The sequence below is a fragment of the Oryctolagus cuniculus genome, chromosome 3, assembly GCF_964237555.1.
Source record: "Oryctolagus cuniculus chromosome 3, mOryCun1.1, whole genome shotgun sequence".
In the NCBI taxonomy this organism is placed as follows: Eukaryota; Metazoa; Chordata; class Mammalia; order Lagomorpha; family Leporidae; genus Oryctolagus; species Oryctolagus cuniculus.
The window spans coordinates 40,844,838-40,870,386 of NC_091434.1; the positions used below are offsets into that span (position 1 = coordinate 40,844,838).

General features: G+C 40.2%; 1 protein-coding gene across 4 annotated transcripts in view; it reads left to right on the forward strand.

Moving 5' to 3' along the window:
• The window catches only part of SATB2 (SATB homeobox 2), a 199,405-nt gene that overhangs the window by 129,995 nt on the left and 43,861 nt on the right, over window positions 1-25,549 (forward strand). For all 4 annotated transcript variants that reach the window (XM_051848329.2, XM_070070433.1, XM_051848330.2 and 1 more), the window contains 2 exons: window positions 3,864-4,076; window positions 8,566-8,721. In XM_051848329.2, coding sequence (XP_051704289.1) covers window positions 3,864-4,076; window positions 8,566-8,721 — 369 coding nt within the window. The remainder of the gene's footprint in view (window positions 1-3,863; window positions 4,077-8,565; window positions 8,722-25,549) is intronic.

Below are 25,549 nucleotides of genomic sequence, written 5' to 3' on the forward strand. Positions count from 1 at the left end.
ATATGTTCTTTGCTGGTGCTGGAAATTATATGAAGCTTGTGAAATCCTCCATTAGTAGGCTAGTGGTAAGGTGAATTTGAGGTTCTCTTTGCCTGACTCCTTCTTGTTCCAGTGATTTGTAATGGAAGAACTATTTGGGATGGCATTGCTCTACCTTGTGTAGATGGTCATTCTACTCCTTTGCAGTCAACTTGTTTCCTAGTTTTACATAACCTTGGCTAGCATGGAGGAAATTGCTATGATATCTCCCTGGAGAAGGCTCTGTTGCTTACCATGAGGAAAATATTTAATGACCACTTTACTCAATACTTGCAATGTGTTTTAATATGATTACTAATATGAAAGTTTAATAAGCAATATCCTAGTTAATTTATTAATTTCTCTCCATTTGCACATTGTCAATATTCATGACCTTTCTATTCATAAAAGTACATCTTTTTTTTTTTTCTTCCTGGTGCCCAGGTGCCATGCCACATTTTCTATATCTCAGGCTGCATAATGGGAATGTCCAAGTGACACCTCCTGCCTGGCTGGTTGATAATTAAAATGCCAGATGACATAGTGGCAAGGGCTTTAGAAATATTTATGTGAGATAAATTATTAATTTATGTTCTCTTCAAGACAATTTCAATATGACAAACATTTACTTACCTTGCTAATTAGACAGGGTGATTTGTGGTAGTCATAAGATTTTCTGTATATTTTCTTCCCACTGATGGTTTTCAGCTCACTATCTGAGCTTAGTATACCTGAGCCTGCAGAATTTAGACTTTAATCTTTAAAAACCCCGATTTAAAATAGTTAAAAGCACACAAATAGCCAAAATGAAAGACTGAACAAGACAACTAAAACTTCATTTCTGGTACCAACTAGGTAGCCACTTGTTACTAAAAATGTCTGGGGTAAAAAGAGTCTTCCCTGGGACCTTTGCTACCTAGATGAGAGCTTGAGTAAATCGTTGGAACAGGATTGGTTCTTATCCTCTGGAGGTAATATAGAGAGGTTGCACTGACCATCTTGTTTGTTTAGGACTTTATCTGCAAGTTGGCAAAGAAACAGAGGCAGCAGTATATTCTAAAAGCCCCTTTAAATACAAATAGTACAGGTCTTTTGCCTCAGAGAGGATGGTGATGAGCAGTTATTCTCAAGGATGCTTTGTCCTCATTTTCCTTAGGGATGGATTAATTTCCAGATAAGGTATCCAAATGTAAAAAATGTACAAGGTGGGGGTAAAAAAGAAAACCCAAACAAGACACAAATGAAAATACCTTTGAATGATTTTTTTATTGATTAGGAATGAGCAAGCATATAATTTTAAACCTTTAGAGCAATAGTTTTTGTGGTATCACTATTTTGTGTAAAGATCTTTGCTATAATTTATTCTTAGGTTGCGAAAACAGTTTCCTGGAGGAAGGATAAGTTTCTAAACTTTCAAATTTGACTTTGAGATTTCTTGAATATAATCGTAACTATCATAAAGAATATATCCATGTTGATTCTAAAACTTCTTCAAATTTTAATCATTTGAGATTTATTAAAATACTGAAGTTATTTAGGGGGGACATGAAAGATGAGAAAGAAGACAAACTCATCCTTTATGTGTAAGGTTCATCATTAAAGAAAGCCTAAAAAAATCAGTCTTAGTGTCTTACTGGTACTGGAAATTGGCAGAGGTTTTAAATCCATTTCCTCCTCTCAACATATTAATTTAGATATTTTTGTATTTTTCAAAACAAATCCACTTGCTTAGTGCAAGTGGAAAGTAGGATAACTTAAGGCAGAACTGACATTTTTTAACTTCGGGAAGAAAATCAATATCTATAGTGTGTAACATTTTCTAGAAGGTGAATCTCTCAGTTGTTACCTTTAAAAGCATGGCAAGAAATCTGAATTTTCTTTAAATCATTTTACCGGGAGAGTATTTTCACATCCTCACTTGCCCTTTCCTTTACCATACACATGCACAGGGGCACACACACAGCTCTCCAGTAGTGCTTTATGTATACACACTTTTATTTGAAGATTTATTTAATTTATTTGAAAGGTGGAGTTATGGGGGGCGGTGGGAGGAGGAGAGATCGATCTTTTGGTTCACTCCCTAAGTGGCCAAAGCGGACAGGGCTGGGCCAGTCCAAATCCAGGAGCCAGGAGGGTCTCCCATACAGGTAGCAGGGGCCCAAGTACTTGGACCATCTTGCGTGTTTTCCCGGATGCATTAGTAGGGAGCTGGATCAGAAGTGAAGCAGGCGGGACCTGAACCCAGGCTCATATCAGATGCCAGTGTTGCAAGCAGCAGCTTAACCTGCTGTGCCACAATGTCAGCCCTATATATACATTTCTACCAAGTATTAGTTTTGATTTCTCTGACCAAAATACCATGACCCCAAAGTTGCAAAACTGTCAGATGTACACTATTTGTGGGTTCTTTACAGTCAGTTGTCTTATGTGGTGTTTTGAGTGGTGATAATTTTCTTGGAGTGCTGATTGCTGTGTGATGCATGTTCCAGTAAGTGGCTTCTGGTTCACTATGTTGTAATGCATTACTTTATTTTAAAACATTGCCTACCTCACCCTGCAGATTTCTGACCAACCACAGATGGTATATTCTTGTTGTATCCAGTGTCTTTTCATATTCAAGCCATGTATCAGGAATTGGGTAGTAGTTGCTTTAATTTCCACTCCAGTGGAAATACCTTTGTCATTTGTACCACATTTCTACAGTCTATACAAGTGACTTTTCATGATTTGGGGTTGCCCCATCTGTTCTAAGACACAGGATTAATATCTCAGCTCTTCACAGTGAATAATCCTAAACTCTGATCTCCTCTTGCTCTGAGGAGGGATATTAGCTGGGAATATATAATGATGCCTCTATGTGATAATCCAACAAATGTGCACACTGGAAATGGAAGTGCATCTGTCAAAAATATTAGTGTTCCTTCTTGGATCTCCAACCCTCTTCTTGTGCCTATACTAGGGTTTCCCTAGACTTAGCAGCATTTCCCTTTGTGAATTCTCTGTCATTAGACCACATAGTAAAAACATTAATTTCCTATTGAAATCTTTCCATTTGGATGAGTCACACATTCCGCAAATGTCTAAGCCTATCATAGCATTCAGTACACACTCTAGTTAAGGTGTGCTGCAGCCCCTCACTGAGGAGGCTGCCTTTTCATGCTTTGGAGGTGGGCTCGAGCTTGCCCCATGAGGGCATCTCATGAAAATGTTTGGATACTTTTTAGTATATGTACAATGGTAATTATTTTGTATGTGGTCTGGGAAGTTATCAGAGGTTTAACACAAGCTATTGTCATTTGCTTTATGTCCTTTTTATTTTTAATTTTTTCCATTCCATTGGAAACATCTATATTGAAAACAGTGGCCGGTCACACAGAAATTCAGCCAATCTTTAAAAAAAAAAAAAAGATGTAAATCTCCCATGCTGTTTAAATGTCGGAACTAAATTTACCAAACTTGGCAGATTTGTAAAGCTGAACAGGACTGCCAAGTGCTCCCAGTTTCAAGCAGAGAGAGTTCTAACAGTTCCTGAAATACTTGTAGGAGGCACCTGGTGCTAATTGCAGTTTCACAATTCTTCCCTAGCGCCTACCTTGCTCACTGGCATCTCTGTACACCCATGACTGCTAACAGCGATGATACAGTGTCAGAACAGAACGGCCTTCAAACCAGGCAAGGCCCAGGAAGGCAGGCACATTCCAACAAAGTCTTTCAGCTGGAAAACCATAAGGAACTGGTCAGCTGGTTGCACCACAGAGATAAAGGGTGGAGCAGGGCAGAAGTCGGAAGCCGCATGCATACCCGGGCAGAAATGACTGGGCCTATTTTTCTTCCCATCTCATCAGGGGTTGTTGTCTGAGATTCTGCGTAAGGAAGAAGACCCTCGGACGGCCTCTCAGTCTCTGTTAGTGAACCTGAGGGCCATGCAGAATTTCCTCAACCTGCCAGAAGTGGAGCGAGATCGCATATACCAGGATGAGAGAGAGCGGAGCATGAACCCCAATGTGAGCATGGTCTCGTCGGCCTCCAGCAGTCCCAGCTCCTCCCGCACCCCTCAGGTGAGACATTTGCTCCTCTGGCATTTCCTTTTTTTGCCCTGTTAACTTCTTCCTTCACTAATACTGTGTTTTACCTGGTAAGCTAAAAGACATAATTCAAGGATTGCTTAATCCACTGAATATGTTGGTCAAAGGATATGAACCTCTGACAATATAGTAATATAATAGTGTACTACACTGTGTACCATTTTAGTCATTTAGGGAAGCCACATTTTTTTTCCATATGTGATGAGTAGGTAAGGAGTGAGTAGGGGGAATTCTAGAACTGTCGACCTACAACTTTTTTTTTTTTTTTTTTTTTTTTTTTACTTATTTGACAGGTAGAGTTAGACAGTGAGAGGTAGAGACAGAGAGAAAGGTCTTCCTTCTGTTGGTTCACCCCCCAAATGGCCGCTATGGTCGGCGCTGTGCCGATCCGAAGCCAGGAGCCAGGTGCTTCCTCCTGCTCTCCCACGCGGGTGCAGGGGCCCAAGCACTTGGGCCATCCTCCACTGCCTTCCTGGGCCACAGCAGAGAGCTGGAATGGAAGAGGAGCAACCAGGACCAGAACCCGGCGCCCATATGGGATGGCGGTGCTGCAGGCGGAGGATTAACCAAGTGAGCCACGGCGCCGGCCCACCTACAACTATTGAGTCACCAAAGAAGGGGCTAGGGATTTGTGTTGAAACTTTGCATACTCAGCACAGTACTTTTCCTTAAATTGTTTATTTGGACGGGTGGTTGTGGGCAGGGGACAGAGAGTAATGAAAGCTCTGTTTTATGCAATTCAAAAAAGACAAAATGGGGGAAACCCTGGTGCCGTGGAAGCATGTGATTATAGTGGCTAGATCAGAACAGTTGGGAAGTCACTCGGTGAGTCCTTCAGAAGTGATAGTGGAGGATAGGCCTTCATTGTTTTCCTCCCTAAGGCAATCTCCACCTGGGAGTCCCTGCCATCCGTTTCTCCCCTCTACATGCTTTAACAGAATTCTGTTCTTAGGGCCCTGCTGCAACTGTATGTCCCCAGCACTGCAGTCTGCTTCAGAGCTCCCAACGGAAGGCTCAAGGCAGTCAGAGGTCATTTCCAATTCAGATCGGAGGCCTTTCATTTCTAGCCTGCTTCCCATCGGCCCTCACCTTTTATTAATCAATGGATTTTTGCCATTCCATTCACTGTTGATAGAAGTGTTTGCAAGTTCCATCTGAATGATAGTTCTCAAAACCAGCCTTTAACAGGTACATATTTGTGCAAAACTGAAAACTGGGTGCTTCAACCCCAGAGATTATATTGCTTAGATACCACGGTTTTGCTTTTATGAGTTTGTTTTATGATAAATTCCAGAGAACTTATTATGCATAGAATTAGAATTTTATTCTAGTAGAAATATTTGAGCTTTTTCAAGTGCATCCATTTTTTCACACGTTTTGACTCTTTTTATATTTTTGTACTCTGCAATACATTTTTTTTTATTGAAGATCACTTTCTATCGTGCATTGCCAAATTCTGTTACTTACACTTTAGTCTTTAATAAATTATGAATTTTAGTTACTGTTAAACCCAAAATAAGTCTCTTGACTGCTTATTTTGGACAAGTGTAACCAAGTATTTTTATTTATTTTTTTAAAAATTGGGGACATACATATTGAGCTAGTAAGTAGGGTGAGTTGTTAAGTTGCACGAATATTTGCTGCTATTAAATTCATCAGTATTTTGGTAACTTTTGTAGCCTATTAAATCCATTATAGGAAAGTCCAGCCGTGTTTCATGGCCTTTTAACCAGGCAGCTCTTCTCAGACAGTCACTTTTTGTGAGGAAAGAGCACAGTTCTGTGTGCTTGATTCTAGCTCCTTTACAAGAGCTTGCTTACAGGATCATATCCTGAGACCTTCTCAGAGACCTGTTGTTAGCCCTAAGAGCCAGCACAGCGCACAAGGCCATGCAGTGTGTTGCCTTTGTTGAGCTTCATCCTGTCTAGAAAACCCTAGGTAAAGAAGAGTGCCTTTTAGGGATAAATGTAACAGAGAAGTTACTATCAAATTTCAGAATTTTGCAATTCTTTTGAAAATCAATATGCAATATTCAAGTGTGTTTGAGAGTACAGTTGTAGGAGAGCATACACTTGTATTTGTTCTGGACTTTTCTTCCTTTTTCTGTTGGATAGAGATTGGTAAGAGGGATGTCCTGGTCTTCTACGCACTTCGTGAGCACCTGCCTCCTCACAGTTCTTTGCAGACATATCTCAATTCTGGGGACCCCCTGGAAGGGAAAAGCTCTCACTGTGAGAGCCAGTGTTGGAGGGCACCTTGCTGACAGCCTTCGTGTCAGAGGCAGTGGGTCCGCAGCCACAGGTGGCCCTCCACAGGTCTGGGGAGACTGTTTTCCAGACTCCAGTCATACTTTGCTGGTTGATTAAAAACAAAATGAAGAAATTTAGAATTTGAAATTTAGCATTTAGAACTTTAAGAAGACTCCAGAGTCTCTCCTTGTAACTCTTCAATTGGCCAGAATTCCTTGGTGTACTTAATAACAACAAAACCACAATATAAAGATAAGAATAACCTTGTTCAACAGCTCTGACTGTGTATTGGCTAGGGTGAGAATGATGCATGAAGTCAATCCTCACTATCTTAGGGTGCTACCCCCATTTATGGATGAGGAAACTGAGGTTTAAATGAGTTAAATAATTTGTATAAGATCACAGGACTGTGGGGTAGAGCCAGCATTTCAGCTGTAGTTATTCTGATTCTAGAACCTAGGCTCCCAGCCATCTATGTAGTTCCTTGAGGGAGTTTTTTGTTTTGTTTTGTTTTTTGGCTGGCAGAGTTCTGGAGAACTGACCAGTTAGATAAGAGGAGCCAATAAAACAGCTGAGAAAGGCAGAATGATTTACTAAAACATTCAGCCAAGTCAAAATTTTGAGAGGATAAAGGAATTTCTTGAAAAAAAAAAAAAAAAAGAGAGAGAGAGAGAATCAGATTATCATGGGAAGGTTCCAGACTAGCAGGGAGGAGGACACCTTGCAAGAGCAGCCGGGATCACGTGGGCATTTTGTAACCCAGATAGCACATGGGCCCAAGCCCATTGTTTGGGACCTGAAGGACGTGGGTTAAGGTCATGGACCCTTCACTGGCTGTGTATCCTTTCAGCAAGTCAAGCCAGCTCCTCATCTGTAAAATGAAAATAGCAATGCCTAACTCATGGGATTATTCAAAGAATTAAATGACAAACAGTAAAATACTTTCTGGAGTTCCTGGTTAATAGAGGTACCCCGTAAATTCTACTTATTCCTTCGCAGTAATTAGAAAACACCTTGAGACAGGGAGGTTGAAGGGGAATGACAAAAGTCACCGGGAGCTCTTAGGAAGCAAACCATGGAAGCAGAGGGCATGAAGTCCACCTCAGGACACTACTGAAGAGGATTGTGCCCCACGCAGGCTGCCTGCTGTCTTTCTCCAGACCTGTGCACTGGTTCACCTGCTGGGCGTCGGTGGAGGGAAAGTTGTGGTTTGGGGACAGCTTCCTTGGTTTGGAATTCCAGAATGAAGTAGGACAAAAAGGAAAACAACAACAGCCCAGGTTAGACCAGTTCAAACGGCAGAGCTCACGAGCCCAAGAATCTTGGAATCATTTTGCCAGGGGGACGAGGCACGCTGCTTAGTTCCTCCCATCAAACACCAGCAAAGCGTTCTAGGGCCCAGACAAAGCAGATGATGTGACAGCCTTTTAGATCAAGTAGATACAAATGTTTTAGGGTTATCCTTACCCAAGAACTTCGGAACCTTCTATTTTGTCCTTCATTTGTCTCTGAAGCTGATGGGAAATCATTCAATTAAAACGAGCACAGCAGAATACATAAAACCACAATATGAGTTTAAGAAAATGAAAACGGCACATCAAAGGCATTCTGAAGCCTAGTTTTATGAAATGAAATTTTGTTTCATTTCCACTGATTTCCTAGGTGAAATTAGGTGACTGTCTGGGTAGCATAATGATGATAATGATGGGAAACCATACATACTCGAATGACATACGTAAAGGTTTAATAAAGAATGAGAGAGACTCAGGGGAGTGCATTAAATTGAGTAATAATTTATTATTTAGAGATCTCTACCCATTTACTCCTTTTTTTTTTTTTTCTGGAAGAACTGGCTCTTCCTCCAAGGTGTGCCACTTTTAGAAAGAAAAAAGTAACTGTGTATGTTCTGCACGTTTGTTTTGCGGTTAGGTGATGACTTACAGTTTGACGCCCAGAGTAGCCATCCTACCTGTGAACCATCCAGGATGTTGGGAGGGGAAAGACCAGGGCTGACAGGATTCTGCGTGTCCTATAGGAATGCCTGCAATTATTTCCAATCACAATTAACCTGATTAGAATAATGGACAGGAAGTGTCCCTCTGTAGCTAATGCAGTTTGGCATCAGCTGACTGAAATCCTTTGATAATTTCTGCACAGATGGCTGGGCTGAATGCAGCACTTTTTAAATTATTATTTTCATGGTCTCTTGGTAGGCCAAAACCTCGACACCGACAGCAGACCTCCCTATTAAGGTGGACGGCGCCAACGTCAACATCACAGCTGCCATTTATGACGAGATCCAACAGGAGATGAAAAGGGCCAAGGTGTCTCAAGCCCTGTTTGCCAAAGTGGCTGCAAATAAAAGTCAGGTGAGTGCTTTTTAAAAGAGCAAAATCGAGGGCTGGAATCAGACCTTTCTCCTCCTCCCACTAATAAAAATACATCTGTTCCTACAATAATAATAACAATAATAATCCCCAGGGAACCTGTCATGTTCTGCCTTCTGCTCTGTGGTTCGCCTTCACTCCCACTGGAGTTCAAAATAGAGACCAAGCCAAAACGCAGCTTTTCACTTTTAAAGATTCTGTACCCCACCACCCCCGAAAAAAGCCAGCCTTGAATGACTTCTCCTTCTAAGCACTGCTATGTAGTTCCTCCTGTCTTATTTATTTATTTGTTTTTGGTATTTGAACAGAACTTAGACTGTACATAACAGCACCTTCCTGAGACCAAGTTTCAGCCAGGTCGCATCACCTCTTATTCCCACCAGGGGAAGGCTGACTTTGTCTAATAACCACTTTCCCACAGCCCCAGAGACACCTTGTGATAGTCAGGTGTTTCTTTTAAGTACTGAATGCAGTTGTTTTTCCAGGAGAAAACACATGTGGGGGAGTGCAGAGTAAGTGTTAAAATCTTTTAGCAGAAAAACATGGAAGCTTATCCAGTAAAAATTTCAGAGTACTGAGATTGTGGGGAATGCAATACTCTGGGGAAAAGAGCAGACAGATGCTTGGTGTTTTTTTTTTTTTTTTATTTCTGAAAGCAGCAACAGTTGATGAGATCTATTCTATGATTCAGATGAATAACTGTCCAGTCCTAGAATCCTAGGTTAGTTTGAACAGGCTATTTATTTATCCATAGGATGAACAATTAATGTAAGGAGGAAGAAACCAAAGTTAGCTAAACCACATTCTGAGGGTCCTTTGATTTTGAGCTTGATTTCCTCTGTGACCTTGCGTGACAAATGTTTTCATCCCGACACATGTAAATGGTAAAGCGGCCCATCATTCTCCAAACAGATCAGCCATGTGTTATAAAGAAGTTGCGGAGTACTGTATTTCTATTAAGCAATCAGGTTTTCAGTAAAAACTGAAATTTAAGAAATGATAGTCATGTGTCACGTTTAAACTAATTCTGTTGCTTTGAGATGATTGTTTTATCCTGCAGTTTTGCCCAACTTAGGTTATTTTCAGATATTAATAGAGAGGAAAGCAGAATATCAAGGAACCTTGAAGAGAATTGAAATATTTATTTCCCTTTTCAATTTCAGCACGGTAATTTTTCCAGATTCTCTTGACTCTCTCATCAATGAAACCAGTGAAATACAGTTTGCTGAGACATGATGTCCAACCATAGTATGAAATACATGAAAAGAAAATACCATAGAGCCTTCTTAAACTGTTAAATGCATAAAATCCCATGTACCACATGGCAAAATATAATGAGAGTTGGAGCTGTTAAACGAATAAAGCTGTTAAATGCATAATGCCACTTGGCAAAACTACTGTGCATTTAATGGTTTTCCACTGTGTAATAAAGGACATATGTGGTAAATGTGCACTGAGTATAAAAGCTGCACAATTGATTTTGCAAACCTGCCCCTTAGTCGTGACTTGATGCACATTTCAAAGTTTCTTTCACTCAATCCTTTTATAAGCAGCTTTCAAGAAAAACTGAAGACCATAGTCTTGATTCAATATGCCCAAAATCTTCTGTGAACTTGGCACTGTGGCTTTTGAAGAATAATGATGCCTCCAGCCTCCTAAGATAATTCAGGTGGCTGATTGAAAGCTGTGTTTGCCAACTGGAAGACACATATTTTTGAGACCTACCAAAGAAATCAGTAGCCCTGATTTTGTAGAATCTGGAGGAAAATTCAGTTCTGGGAATTAACATACTGAAGCTTTGGATTGAGTTTGAGAATGATGCTTTGAAATTTCTTTTTTTTTTTTTCTCCCATTGGAACAATGGTCTCATTCTCATTTATGAATAGGAAACATTATGTAAATAGGTAACAGGGCAGGCAAATTAAAAGAGGTACTGCCAAATCAAAAGAACTTAAGAGTTTTAAAGGCAAATTAACATAAGATATTCACTCCATTTTATAGGTAGCAGCATTCACTTGATCAAGAGCATACTTAAGTTAATTGCATGATTTAGTAACTTGCAGTTGGTGCAGAGTGATATCTGTATTTGATCAACAGTGAGACTTCACCTCTCCAAGCTACGGTGCCTGAGAGGCAGCATCTTCATTGGATTGTGAAGACTGGGAGAACGATTTTTTTCCTCCTCTCCTGCATTCCTTTCCCTCCTATTCTTTTGCTTTTTTTTTTTTTTTTTTTTTTTTTTTTTTTTACCAGAGGCACACATCTTTTGAAAAGATATTTATTTATTTACTTGAAATGCAGAGAGAGAGTTCTTTATTTTTAATGTTTATTTATTCACTTTTATTTACTTGAAAGGCAGAGTGACAGAGAGAAAGAGAGATCTTCCATCTGCTGACGAACTCCCCAGCTGCCAGCAATACCTGGGGCTGGGCCAGGTTGAAGCCAGGAGCTAAGAACTAAATCCAGGTTTGCCACGTAAATGGCAGGGACCCAAGTACTTGGACCGTCATCCACCATTTCCTGGGTGCATTATCAGGAAGCTATATTGGAAGCACAGAGTAGCTAGCTCTTGAACCAGGTACTCTGATCATGGCGGTGTCCCAAGTGGCAGCTTAACCAGCTGCACTATGACACCTGCCCTACACCTATATATTTTAAATTATGTAGCCTGTCAGGTAATTGGCCCACCTAGAAGGAGAGATTAAAAAAAAGTTCGTGACATATAAATTTGTAAACTGCATCTAAAGCATAAGCAGCTCCCATTAGGGATACGGTTTGTTAAGCTGATGTTGAGAACTTGAAATACATTTTTTGGGAGGTAGAAGCATAGTGATAAGGCATACAGGTCAGTATACATCATTTGTACAATCCCAGTGTACATGAAACATACAACATACTGAAACTCAATAACCAGGGAGAACACAGTTTCTGTGGGGAAGATGATGTCTGGATTGTGTGTTGAAGGCCAGACAGCCACCTTCTCTGGCTATATCAGGATCACATTTGTGTCTCCTCTCCTCTCACTGAGCAGAAAGGACTGTCCCATCTTTGACTCTCATAGCTCCTCCAGCTCAAGGGCAGAGAAGGGAGATACAGGATTGGCAGGAGTCTTTTGCAAACCAAAGCCATCTCACTGGAGAAATCTGTGTCCCTGTTTGTTTCCAGATGACCCTGTGTCTATTGTCCCAGCAGCACCTGGAGCTGGCCCTTTTATTACCACGCTCCAAAGTGTAATCCAGGCCATTTCTTTCCCCTTGTCCATTCAAACAGAATGAAGTAGCTCTGCCTCTCCCCACGTTCCTGAAACAGAAACCAGGCCCAGTACCCCTCTGAAGGAAGTGAGAGAGACTTGTGTCTGAGATGAAGGGCAGTTGATCCCATCAAAATGTGGCCATGGGTGCTCTCTCAGTGTATGCGGACATGCATTTTCTCTGTGTTTTCTCTGTTCGGAATCTCCCCTTCCCAGATCCCAGGTGAGACGGTACAACTAGGAAGGAAGGGGAGTAGGAGGGATAGAGTGATCCCCAGAAGCTGCTGAGTGAGACAGGAGCCCTCGTGGCGGCTCAGACTGTGTGCTGAGTATTCCTTTGAATACCTGCATCAGAGTGTGGTGCGCAACGTCCTGTACACTCTGCATTATGACTCCCGTGAAGGACCCCTCACTCCCATTTCACAGAGAACCGTCACTGGCTGCAGTGTCATCCTACTCTTTGATGACCAGTGATCTGAATACTCTACAGGAAGAAAAGTAAACAGTCCTCTCACATAGAATTATTCTAAACAGCTAAGCCGGTCCCAAACTGAAAATGAAAGGAACAAAGGGAGTGAGCCAGTGGTGGAAGATCACTACATTTCCCTCTCTGTCTCTTCTATCTCACTCTTCAGGTAGATAAAAATGAAATAAATAAACATTAAGAAATACATAGATCTCCCTTTCAGGTTGTTTTTAAAGTATAAAGAAAGACAACTTTAAAAAAAATGATGAATTTTTTAACTTTGGTTTGCTTCTCTCTTTTGTTAAAGATATACATTATATTTCTGCTTATTAACACAGAAAACAGAAGCCACATAATGCCCAAGAATCAAGAAATAGTTAAATAACCACAGAAAGATGTTCAGAAGAGTAATTCCTATAGGAATTATGGATATCAAAATTATGGTTATAAATGAAGAGGAAAGTGTGAGTTTACTTGTGTAATATGATTGCAGTTATGCTAAGCATGTGTAATTGGGAAAGGTGCTTGGAAAAACCCACATAGTATGGTCAGAGGGGGTACTTTTATTTCTTGCTTGTTTCGTCTTATTATCTGGAGTAGAGATTTGATATCAAGTTCCAGAGGCTTCTTTCTTTTTTTTCCCCTCATTTTTATTTTATTTTATTTTCCTCAGAGACCTTTTATTTAAGGTATACAAATTTCATTTATTTCATAAATACAACTTTAAGAACATAGTGATTGTTCCCACTGTACCCACCCTCTCACTAACTCTCCTACCCTTCTTCCTCTTCCCTCTCCTAATCCCATTCTTATTTTTTACTGAACTCTAATTAACCTCATACACAGAAGATTAACTCTATACTAAGTAAAGAGTTCAGCAAATAGTATGAAAAAAAAAAACTGTTCTTCAACTTCTTTTTTTGTGACCCACTGTTCATTCAGGAGCATGTTCAGTCTCCATGTTTGCTTATATTCTAGAGGTTCTTGAATTGTTGATTTTTCAGCTTTATTCCATTGTGGTCAAAGAAGATGCATAGTATTATTTTGATTTTTTTGAATTTGCTGACACTTTCTTTATGGCCTAGCCTGTGGTCTGTCTTAGAGAAAGTTCCATGAACTGGTAAGAAGAATGTGTATTCTGCAACTGTAGGATGAAAAGTTTTGTAGATATCTGTTGGGTTCGTTTGATGTATAGTGTCGATTAATTGCTGTTTCCTTGCTAACTTTCTGTCTGGTTGATCTGTCCATTGCTGAAAGTGGGGTGTTGAAGTCCCCCATTACTATTGTATTGGAATCTATATCTCCCTTTAGATCCATTAACATTTCTTTTCAATAGCCGGTACACTGTAATTAGGTGCATATATGTTTATTATAGTCACATCTTCCTGTTGAAGTGATCCATTAATCATTGCATAGTACCCTTCTTTGTCTCTTTTAACAGTTTTTGTGGTGAGATGTGTTTTTTGTAAGCAGCAAATAGATGGGTTTTATTTTTAATCCATTCAGCCAGTCTGTATCTTTTGACTGGAGGGTTGAGACCAAGGGTACTATTGATAAGTAACAACTTGGCCATGCTGTTTTCCCGTAAATATTCCTATTGTTTACTTTGGATTTCCTTTGTATTTTTACTAGGTGATATTCTGCCTTCACCTTCTTTCATAGTGGTAAGCATGTTTCTGTGTGTAGCACATCCTTAAGCATCTTTTATAAGGCTAGACAAGTGGAGACAAATTCTTTCAATTCCTGTTTTTTATAGAAAGTCTTCATTTCACTTTCATTAATAAATGAGAGCTCTTCAGGATACAGTATTCTGGGTTGACTTAAGACTTAAGTCTCTTAAGACTTGGAATATATCTTGCCATTTTCTCCTAGCCTGTAGGGTTTCTGATGAGAAGCCCTCTGTGAGTCTAGTTAGAGATTTTCTGAAAGTAATCTGGTGTTTCTCTTGTGTACATTTTAGAATCTTTTCTTTATGACTTACTGTGGAGAATTTGACTACAATGTGTCATGGTGAGAATATTTTCTGGTCATGTCTATTAGGAATTCTGTGTGCTTCCTGTACTTGGACATCCATTTCTTTATCCAAATTAGGGAAGTTTTCTGTAGTTATTTCACTAAAAAGTCCTTCTAATCCATTCTCTCTTCCCACGCCTTCAGGAATTCATAAGACCCATATATTAGATCATTTGATCATATCCTAATGATGTCCAACACTGTTTTTCAGGCTTCTAATTTCTTCTTCTTCCTCTTTTTTTTTTTTTTTTTTTTTTTGGTCTGACTGTAAAATTTCCAGAGATTTGTTTTCTGACTCGGATATTCTTTCTTCTGCTTCACAAAGTCTGTTGTTAAGGCTTTCCACTCTATTTTTTATATATTGAATTCTTCATTTCCAATATTTCTTTTTTTTTTCTTTTCTTTTTTTTTTTTTGACTAGCAGAGTGGACAATGAGAGAGAGAGAGAGACAGAGAGAAAGGTCTTCCTTTGCCGTTGGTTCACTCCCCAGTGGCCGCTGTGACCAGCGCACCGCGCTGATCTGAAGCCAGTAGCCAGGTGCTTCTCCTGGTCTCCCATGCGGGTGCAGGGCCCAAGCACTTGGGCCATCCTCCACTGCCTTCCCGGGCCACAGCAGAGAGCTGGCCTGGAAGAGGGGCAACCGGGACAGAATCCAGCGCCCCGACTGGGACTAGAACACCATGTGCCGGCGACACAGGCGGAGGATTAGCCTATTGAGCCACAGCACCGGCCGTTTCCAATATTTCATTTTGATTTCTCTTTAAAATCTCAATTTCATGGGAAAAATGTTCATTCATCTCATGTATGGATCTCTTTAATTTGTGTATTTGCTTCTGATTACTTCTTTATTTTTTAAAGATTTATTTATTTCTTTGAAAGTCAGAGTTACACAGAGAGAGAAGGAGAAGCAGAGAGAGGGAGATGATTACTTCTAAGTAGTCCTATGATCAATTTTTTGAATTCTATTCCCAGTCCTTCTTCAGTCTCTTCATTTTCACATTCTAGTATTGAAGTGTTGTGTTCCTTGTGGGACCTGATGTTGTCTTTCATTCTTGTTTCTTGAATTGCTGCATTTATTTCTAGGCATTTGTGGAGCTACTTTTTTTTTTTTTCTTGTGATGGCTTTTATCTTTGGACTATGCCTCTGCAGATTAGTGGAATGTCTGCACTTTCAGTGAATACACTGAGGTGTGTGCTAGGTGTGTCCAGGGAGCTGTGTTCCATGCTCCAGAGTGAGGAGTGTCCAAGGTGACTCCTCCCAAATTGGGTCTGGTATCTCTCTCTCTCTCTCTCTCTTTTTTTTAAAATCAGAGTAGAGGTTTAATCTGCTCTGTTGGCATAGTCTCACACTCACTTCCTCTCCTCCAAGGAGACCAACGCCTGGTCATTAGCCCGAGTGGGTATAATATTCATTCAGGCTGCCACAAGAACCACACAAAGGATCTGTGCAGCCCTCCGTGTGAGCATGGATCCCACAGCATGACCCTCATCAGCGAATCAGGATGCCCCAAGCATATGGAGCCACCCGTAGTGACTACCCAAAGACCGAGCCACACCCTGCATCCTCCCACACAACCACAGTGTTTTCACAGTCCCAGCACACAAGGCTCCCACAGTCACCAGCACCCAGCTCCCTGTCAGTTCTCCCGGCCAGACTCAGGCGTCTCCTCTCGGCTGGTTTCTGGGCGTGCAGACACAAGCCAGCACAGCTGTTATGTATGTCCAAAATGGCGCCTGTTCCTCTTAGCTAGTTTGAGGACAATGGTGCCAGTTGGTCAGGAAGAGAGAAACGTGCCCCACCTTTTTTTCCTCTAGGTTGGCAGTTATACTGTCCCCTACAAGGTTCCAAGCCGGACTCAGGACAGGCTCTCCCTGAAGCTTTATCACCTGTGGCTTGGGCTGCTGTAGTCTGGTCTCACCACTTGCAAAAGCTCTTGGCTGCTGGGGTCCTGAGTTTTGTGCATCCACATCCTCCATGTAGATTGACAGTGTCCCTGTAATGTGCGTGGAGTTTCCTCTGCTGTTTTCTCCCTAGCTCTTCCCTGAGGTTGTGCCACTCTCTCCATGTTTTTTTGTAACTGTCTTCCCCTAGACTAGAGTGGTAAGCTCCCTCCATACTCTGCCATCTTGCTGTCTCCAGACGCTTGTTTGTTTCTTACATTGTTCTTTGCTCTCACAGTTTATATCACATTAATTATATGTGCTGACATTCCCTTCACTCATTCATGGGCTACTGTATTAATTTTTATTTTCTCACTTCTTCTTAAAAATGTCCCAGGCACAACTTAGTTGTACATTTTTTTTTTAAAGAAATCACTTTTATGATTACATAAGTAATGGCATCCTGATTTAGGAAATTCAGATAGTGAAGAAAAATATGAAGATAATTGAATGGATCACCCAGCCATAGTCCTGCAGCCTAGAAATAGTTCCAATGAGCATTTTAGAGTCTCTGCTTACCATGTATATGTGTGTGCACAGGAATACATCTGAATATGTGTATGTCCTAATTAAGATCTCACTGATACAGGTCAAAACTGTAATTCTATTTTAGAAGCAATTCCTTTGCTCTTATTTTTAAAATAAATGTTGTACGTATTTGAAGTTTACAACATGGCATTATGGGAACCACACAGATAGAAAAATGGTTATTATAGTGAATCAGATTAATATATCTGTCATCTCACATAGTGACTTTTGTGACAGGAGCAGCTAAAACCTGCTTATTCAACAGAAATCCCTAAAATAGCACCATTTTATTAACTGTAGTTCTCATGTTGTACATGAGAACTCGAAACTTCTTTATCCCACACAACTGCTGCTTGGTAGCCTTTGACCTACATCTCCCATCACCACCAACCGTGGTGATGTTTTATTCTCCCTGTGTGCTTAACTTTTTCTTCTTAAGATTCAACATCAAAGGAAGAACATGCAACATTTTTCTTTGTGTATCTGGAATGTTTCACTTACAATAATGCTCTCCATGTTCATCTATGCTATCGCAAATGACATGACTTTTTTTTTTTCTTTTTCCCAAGATTTATTTATCTATTTGAAACACAGAGTTACACACACACACACACACACACACACACACAGCGTGAGCTTCCAACCACTGGTTCACCCCTAAGTGGCCGCAATGATGAGGGCTGTGCCAAGCCAAAGTCAGGAGCCAAAAACTTCTTCCAGGTGTCCCATGTGGGTGCAGAGGCCTAAACACTTGAGCTATCCTCTCTTGCTTTCCCAGGTAGATTAGCAGTGAGCTGTATTTGAAGTGGAGCAGCCAGGAGATGAACTGGCATCCATATGGGATGCCAGCATCACCAGCAGCAGCCTCACACACTACACCACAATGCCAGCCCCCTACAACCTTTTTTTAAATGACTTAATAATATTCCCCCCACACACATACTAACACATCAAAAAATTTGTGTAAATTAAATATATAAATATATTAAAATATATTTAGGGGCAAGTGTTTAAGCTGTTTAAGCTGCCACTTGGGATGCCTGCATCTCTTGTTGGCGTGGAGACACCTGCATCCCATATCCAAGTGCCATTTTGAATCGCAACTAGTTTGCTTCCAATTCATCTTCCTGCTACTGCATCCTGGGAGGCAGCAGATGACGGCCGAAATACCTGGGACCTTGCCACCCATGTGAGAGACAAGGATGGAATTCTAGGCTCCTGGCTTTGCCTGGCACAGCCCTGGTTATTATAGGCATTTAGGGAGTGAGTTAGTGGATATAAGATCTGTATCTATTTATCTCTGTCTTACATTTTGCCTTACAAGTAGCTGTGAGAAAATAAATTTGTTTTGTACAAAAAGATTGGCATCCTTGCATGGTATTTTCATGATATGTAATTTCCATGAATTTTTTGAAGACCCCTCAAATGTAACACATTTTGTTTGTTCATTCATCCATTGAGAGACACTTAAATTGTTTCAGTATCTTATTTGCTGTGAATAATGTTGCAGTGAACATGGGAGTACAAATATCTTTATAAGGCTGTTATTTCATTTCCATTGGGTAATTGCCCAAAAGAAGAATTGCTGGGTTGTGTGGTTGATCTATTATTAATTCCTCTGGAAATTTCCATATTGTTTCACATAATGACCATACCAATCTACATTCTTATCAACAGTGTACCTTTGGCTCCACATGCTTGCAAACATTTTTTATCTTCTCTTTTTGATAATAGCCTATCTTAATGGCTTAAATTTAAATTTGTGTTTCCCTGATAATTAGTGAAGTTGAGCACCTTTTCCTATATCTGTTGGCCATTTTTATGTTTTCTTTGAAGAAATGTCTGCTCAGGTCCTTTGCCTATTTTTAAGTCTGGTTCTATTTTTCTCTGCTGTTGAGTTATAAGAGTTCTTTATATATTTTGGATATTACTCTTTTATTAGATATGTGTCTTACAAATATATTTTCTCAGTGTGTAGGTTGCTTTTTCATTTTGTTGATTATTTTCTTTGCTATGCAAAAGCATTTTGGTTTAGGGCTGGCGCCATGGCTCAATAGGCTAATCCTCCGCCTGTGGTGCCGGCACACTGGGTTCTAGTCCCGGTCGGGGTGCCGGATTCTGTCCCGGTTGCCCCTCTTCCAGGCCAGCTCTCTGCTGTGGCCCAGGAGTGCAGTGGAGGATGGCCCAAGTGCTTGGGCCCTGCACCCCATGGGAGACCAGGAGAAGCACCTGTCTCCTGGCTTTGGATCAGCATGATGTGCCGGCTGCAGTGCAGCACCGCCGCGGCCATTGGAGGGTGAACCAACGGCAAAGGAAGACCTTTCTCTCTGTCTCTCTTTCTCTCACTGTCCACTCTGCCTGTCAAAAAAAAAAAAAAAAGGCATTTTGGTTTGATATAGTCGTGTTTATTCATTTTTTTTCCTTTTCTGTCCTGAGCTTTTGGTGTAATACTGAAAAAGGTCATTGCCAATGCCAATATTGAGGAGCTTTTTACCTTTGTTCTCTTCTTTTAGTATTATAATTTCAGGTCTTACATTTAGGTCTTTTGTCTATGTTGAGCTGACTTTTGTATAAAGAGTAAGTAAGGGCCCAATTTCAGGCGTGTGGAAATCAAGCTTTCTCAGCACCATCTGTTAGAGAGACTATCCTTTCCCTTTGCTTTACTCTTGGTGCCCTTGTTGAAAGTTCGTTGACCATATATATTTGAGTTTATTTCTAGGCTTTCCATTCCACTGTTTTATGTCAGTACTGTGCTGTTTTGATTAAGATAGCTTTGTAATGTAAAATCAGGAATTGTGAGACCTCCAACTTTGTTCTTTTTTTTCTCAGTATTTCTTTTTTAAAAAGCAATACTTTTTATTTTATTTATTTGAGAGGCAGAGTTACAGAGAAAGAGAGGGAGGGAGGGAAGGAAGGAGGGAGAGAGAGAGAGACAGAGAGAGAGAGAGAAAGAAAAATGTTCCATCTGCTGGTTTATTGCCCAAATGGCTGCAACAGCCAGGGCTGGGCTAGGCAAACTAGGAGCCAGGAGCTTCATCTGGGTCTCCCATGTGGGTACAGGGGCCCATGTGCTTGGGATGTTCTCCATTACTTTCCCAGGCATATTAGCAGAGAGCTTGGTCTGAAGTGGAACAGCTGGGAATCAAACCAGTGCCCTTATTGATGTCAACATCATAGGCAGCAGCCCAACCCAATATTACACCTGTCAGTATTACTTTTTTTTGATTGGAGGGGTGTGTGAGGGGTTCCATATGAATTTTAGGGTTATTTTCCTCTTTCTGGAAAGAATACCATTGGGATTTTGATGGGGATTACCTTAAATCTGCATATTGCTTTGAGTAGTATGAACATTTTAGCAATATTATAATTCCTTCTAAAATTTAATTTAATTTAATTCAATTGAAAGGCAGAGATACAGAGAAGTGGAAAGATATCTCATTTACTTGTTCACTCCTCAAATGCTCACAACAGCCAGGGCTGTGCCAGCCCAAAGCCAGGAGCCAGGAACTCAATTCAGGCCTCCCATATGGGTGGCAGGGACCCAGCTATTTGAGCCATCACCTGCTGCTTCTCAATGTATATATTAGTAAAAAGCTAGAATTAGTAGCAGAGTCCAGACTCAAACCTAGGCCCTCTGATATGGAATGTAGGTATTCCAAGTGGTAGCTTAACTGCTGTATCAAATGCTTGCAATGATAATTCTTTTGTAAAGACAAACTTTTCATGTAAGAGAGTAAGTTTACAAAAGTATAAAATATTACCACAGTATCATTATGTAGTCCTTTAGCCTTTAGAGAACATTGCACAAAAGTTTAAGCTTTGCCACTTTGTACAAAAAATGTTTGATGATGATGTTCTTTTATGAAGTTCCTACCGTGGGGATGACTTTATTTGAGCTTGGATGGCTCAGGCTTTGGAAATAGAGGTGTAGCTCCCCTTGATTTCCCTGATTTAGATTGACAGAAAGTACTGGCCTTAAGTTGCCTCACGTAAAATGAGTTGATTATATCAGTCTCACTCCTAATGGTTGTGCTTTTGCCATTTGCATTCAGCATGGAAGGTGGTTAGAATGAGGAGTGTGGCCTTGCCTGAGTAGCTTCCCTTTTTATTGGGCTGATCTCTTAGGAGCATAGTCATCATTATATTAGGGTCAGTTTCCATTCTTGTGACCTGGATATTATGACATGCATAAAACAATTTAGGGGCTGTCTGCCAAAATCTAATTCAAATAAATCAATATATTTGCACTAAAATTAGCAGTCAAAAAAGGTTACTGTGCCCAGTGAAGAAACTTCAAAATATTAAACTAAATGAGCAATCAACTGAATGATATCTGAGCATCAAGTTGAGCCTTCTGGTTTCTCCTTTTTCTCTCAGTATAAACTCAAGGGATTAACCTCTGATGAAAGATTATCTGACAAAATCGTAACAGAATCTTGGTTCTTTAAAAAAAATCATTTGGAGGGAGAGAGAAAAAGGGAGATGGAGAGGGAGAAGGAGAGGGAGGGATGAAGGGGAAGGGGAGAGAGAGAGAGAGATCCTATCTGTTGGTTCACTCCCCAAATGCCCACAACAGCCCCATGGCTGGGCTGAGGGCTGATCCCAGGAGCTGGGAACTTAATCCAGGTCTCTCATATGGTGGCAGGAACTCAATTACTTGAGCCAGTGCCACTGCTTTCCATGGTCTGCATTAGCTAGAATCTGGAATCAGAATCTGGAACTGGGCATCAAGCTGAGGCACTCCAATGTGGGACATAGGCATCTTAACCAGTAGGACAAATGCCCATCCTGAATCTCAGTTTTGTTATGAACTCCATTGTGAGGAATTGGCTTATTTTCACCACCCTCACAATTAATTATGTTAGTATTTCATGTCCTGTAACTTATTTAGGTATCAGCAAAGATCCATAACAAGTTGATATATAGTTCTTAAAATGTTAAGTATCTTTAACTCATCAGTAAAGTTCTTGCATTGATTTTAGCTCAGTTTTATCTGCAGAATATACCCTTGAGTTACATCACTTCACCTGTTCATGACATGGCACTTTTCCAGACTTGCATGGGGCTTTGATATAAACCAGGTTGCCATAGGAAAGCCATTTTTTTTTTAACTCTCCCCATCCTTCTTAAAAAGAGATTGAGTTAAACTGTGTTTTTTACCAAGGGAGAACACTGGTGCCCATGAATAGTTCCTACCATATCATCATAGAGACTGTATAATTGTCTTCTTTTCACAGGACCACCACAAGAATGAGGCCAGCCAGGTGATGAGATAAGGAGGCAGACACTTGCAGAGTCACATTCTTTAAATTTTACACTTAGTTGCTTGCTTGCCTCTCTGTAGACCCAAGGACTTGGGCCATCTTCTACTGCTTTCCCAGGCCATAGTGGGAGCTGGATCATAAGTGGAGCAGCTGGGATGAACTGGCGCCCATATGGGATGCCGCCCCTGCTGATTGGGACTTTAACCCACTGTGCCACAGCGCCCGCCCCTGTATGTTCCTATTTGTATGTGTGAAGATGCTCTGAGCCTCCTCAGTTCTGTATAGTTCTGCATGTCCTATGTATCCATGGCAAGGTGGGGAGCAACAAAATTGTAGGTAATCCCTCCTTGCAATAAACCATCTATAGCAGAAGCTAAAGAGGTGTTCTGAAATAAAATTTTCATTACTCCCAATTACTGACTTAATCTTTACAAACATATCCATAGAAATGTGAGAGGCATGTGTATGGTAGCCTAGAGACAGTTGAAAATTGGTTCCCATGAAAATACAGTTTAGAACTTGGTATACAATTTTGAAAAATAAAAAAAAGAAACAGATCATTTTTACTCGCCACATTCAAGGTATAAAATAATTAACCTTGAACTGTAACCAAATGCTAAGCACAAATCTCTTTCAGGTTTAGATGACCTCCTCGTCAGCAATGCATTGAAGCCCTTGACAAGTCTCCCTCGTAGTTAGCTTTTTATCCATTTCAGTTTTCTTGATTAGGTTATCTTGAATCATTAGGGGGTTTATTTATTTTAATAGACACTTATTGGATTCATGAAAAGAGAATTCAGTGACTAAGAAACAAGAGCTGAATATTATCTGGCTCATTTCACACTTCAGAAGAGTCTCAACCAGCTGAAGAGAAATCCTTTCACAGTTACAAAAGTTTGTTTGGGGACTTTATGTGCTTCCATTTAGAAAGCGAACTGTCTGTGGTTAATAATATGAATTTTCTTTGGAGACACTCAGAAAACATTTCCTTTTGGTTACATATGCTGACATTTTCTGCATTGAAGATGTGGGTGAGTAAATGGCCTTTTACATTTCTGCTGCAAGAAGCCTTGAGTCATTCTCCTACAGGACTGTTCATTTGCTGACTTATTCATTCATTAATGTTTTTAGAGGGGCAAAGGGTTGGGGGTACTTACTATTTAGTAGCTTGAATTCACTCATCACCTCTGTGTAGGCACATCAAGGGGAATACAGTGACAAGGCTCTGTCTTCCAGGAATATACAGCCTTACTCAACAGAAACAGTTACTTACTCTCTTATTGGAGGTCAGAGCAGGCAGTGAACTTGTGTTTAATGTTGAGAACGTCATGATTTGTATTTATTGTGAAATATTATAAAATTGGGGAGATTTCTCATAAGAATAGGACTTTTTTTTGAAAAGAAACACGAGGGCTTGGAGAAATTGGAGTCTTAACCAGTGTCCTGGCTTAGGGAAAACAAGTAATTTTGTACATGGGGACATTTCAGTACCATGGACAGGAACTCTACCCTTAAGTGCTGTCCACAGCCATAATGTAAAATTAAGAGCTGGGATTCAACTTCATATCTTATAGGCTCCAAACTCAAATACTTGGCCATATTATTATTCTGTAATGACCTCCCTGGCCACTGGAACAACATCAGCTTTTGGTATGTGACTTGGAGAACGTCACTCACTTATTATCTATTTGAAATTTTTAAACCTTTACAAATTTTAGGCATTCCTATTACTCATTAATTATTAATTCAGGAGAATTTTAGAACTCCCATTTGAACAACAACAACATACATGCATACATATGCAGACCCAGAGAAAATAAAACAGGTTTTAAGATGATGGATGGAATTTTGTGCTTATAATACCTACCATTTCTTTTTAGAATGAAAACAACTAAAGGATGGAGCTCATGAAGAATGTATTTTACCACTAACAAACCATTGTAGATCCTAGTTAATACCCAGGAACATGATTTGCTATGAAAAAAAAAAAAAGCACTATCTAGGCTAAGATAAGCAGTGTTCTGACTTTAGCATAGTCCTTTCCCCAAGGAAGGGGCGGGGATAGGGTAAGAAAGAAAGGTATATTCTTTGCCATATTAGTTGAAAAGCCTTCAGTAAATCCTAGGACCCAAGGATTGAAATGATATTGCTTTGCATGACATTCTTCAGAATTGGACACTTGGCTTCCTTTCTAGATGATGCTTTGGCTTCATATAGTTGCTTCTGATTCTCTGTGTGATTATTTTTGTGTGTGTTTGCACTTGTAGAAAACATTATCAGTGCTTGGGATAGGTTTTAATCTCTTCTCCTCCCCACCTGGTGAAATCCATCCATATCACCCAAGATCCATATTATGTCATATTCTCTGTGGTGGCACTTTTCCTGATATGATTCATGGTCAGAATTCCTCACTTTCTTGTGAGTGATCTTAATTCACCTTTTAAGTGAAAATTAGCAGTGATCATTAAATGATGCATGAAATGTACAAAACCATTACATGGCACACAGAAAGTGAATGTTCAGTAGACTATTACACACTGAGTGTTTGAAGATCTCTCTGTCATTGTTCACAGTTTACAAAATGGGACAAATTGGATCACTCTATTCTTCTTATCATGTTCATGCAATAGAAGGAGGAAATAAGCCATAGAACATTGTGAAAAGGTTGCTTCTGAGTATTAGCACTTCTCCTCAACAGTTAGTCTTTGGTTATGTGGCTATAAAAACATTCCTGTAGGCTAATTTCTACGTAATCTAATAATTTCAGGTCAATTTAATGAGCACTTATAGAGCATCCCCTAACGTGCAAGGAACCATTCTCTGCTCTGAAGATGTTGAAAGCAGTCAGTTGTTCTGATGGAGATACAGATAGGCTCAGCTCTAACAACAGTTAAAATCAAATTGTTGAAGGGTAGAAACAATATGCTTTAGGGTCATTCAGGAGTGAGCAACTGATTATCTCAGGCGATCAGATGAGACCATGTAACTGAGCCTCGAAGCACAGCTTCTCATGGGGAACAGAGATTTGGATATGAGACCTTCCAGCCAAGGAAGGAGCATAGCAAAAGCGCAGAAGTAAGAATGTTCCAGGCATCTCCAGGGACTGTGAGCAATTGCAATGGCTAGAAAACAAGGTCGACAGTGGAAATGATGGCAGAAGAGGATGAAATCATGAAGGAAAAACAACATCAAATTATGGTTCTTATTATTGCCCCTTCTAATGCTCAATCTTTGTGTCATGATAATGAAACCGTCAACTTAGAAACTATGGGATTATTATTCATCTTCCACAAAGAATCAATGGCACATTTCCTCAAATAGTAAGGATTCCTAATACATTTACAACA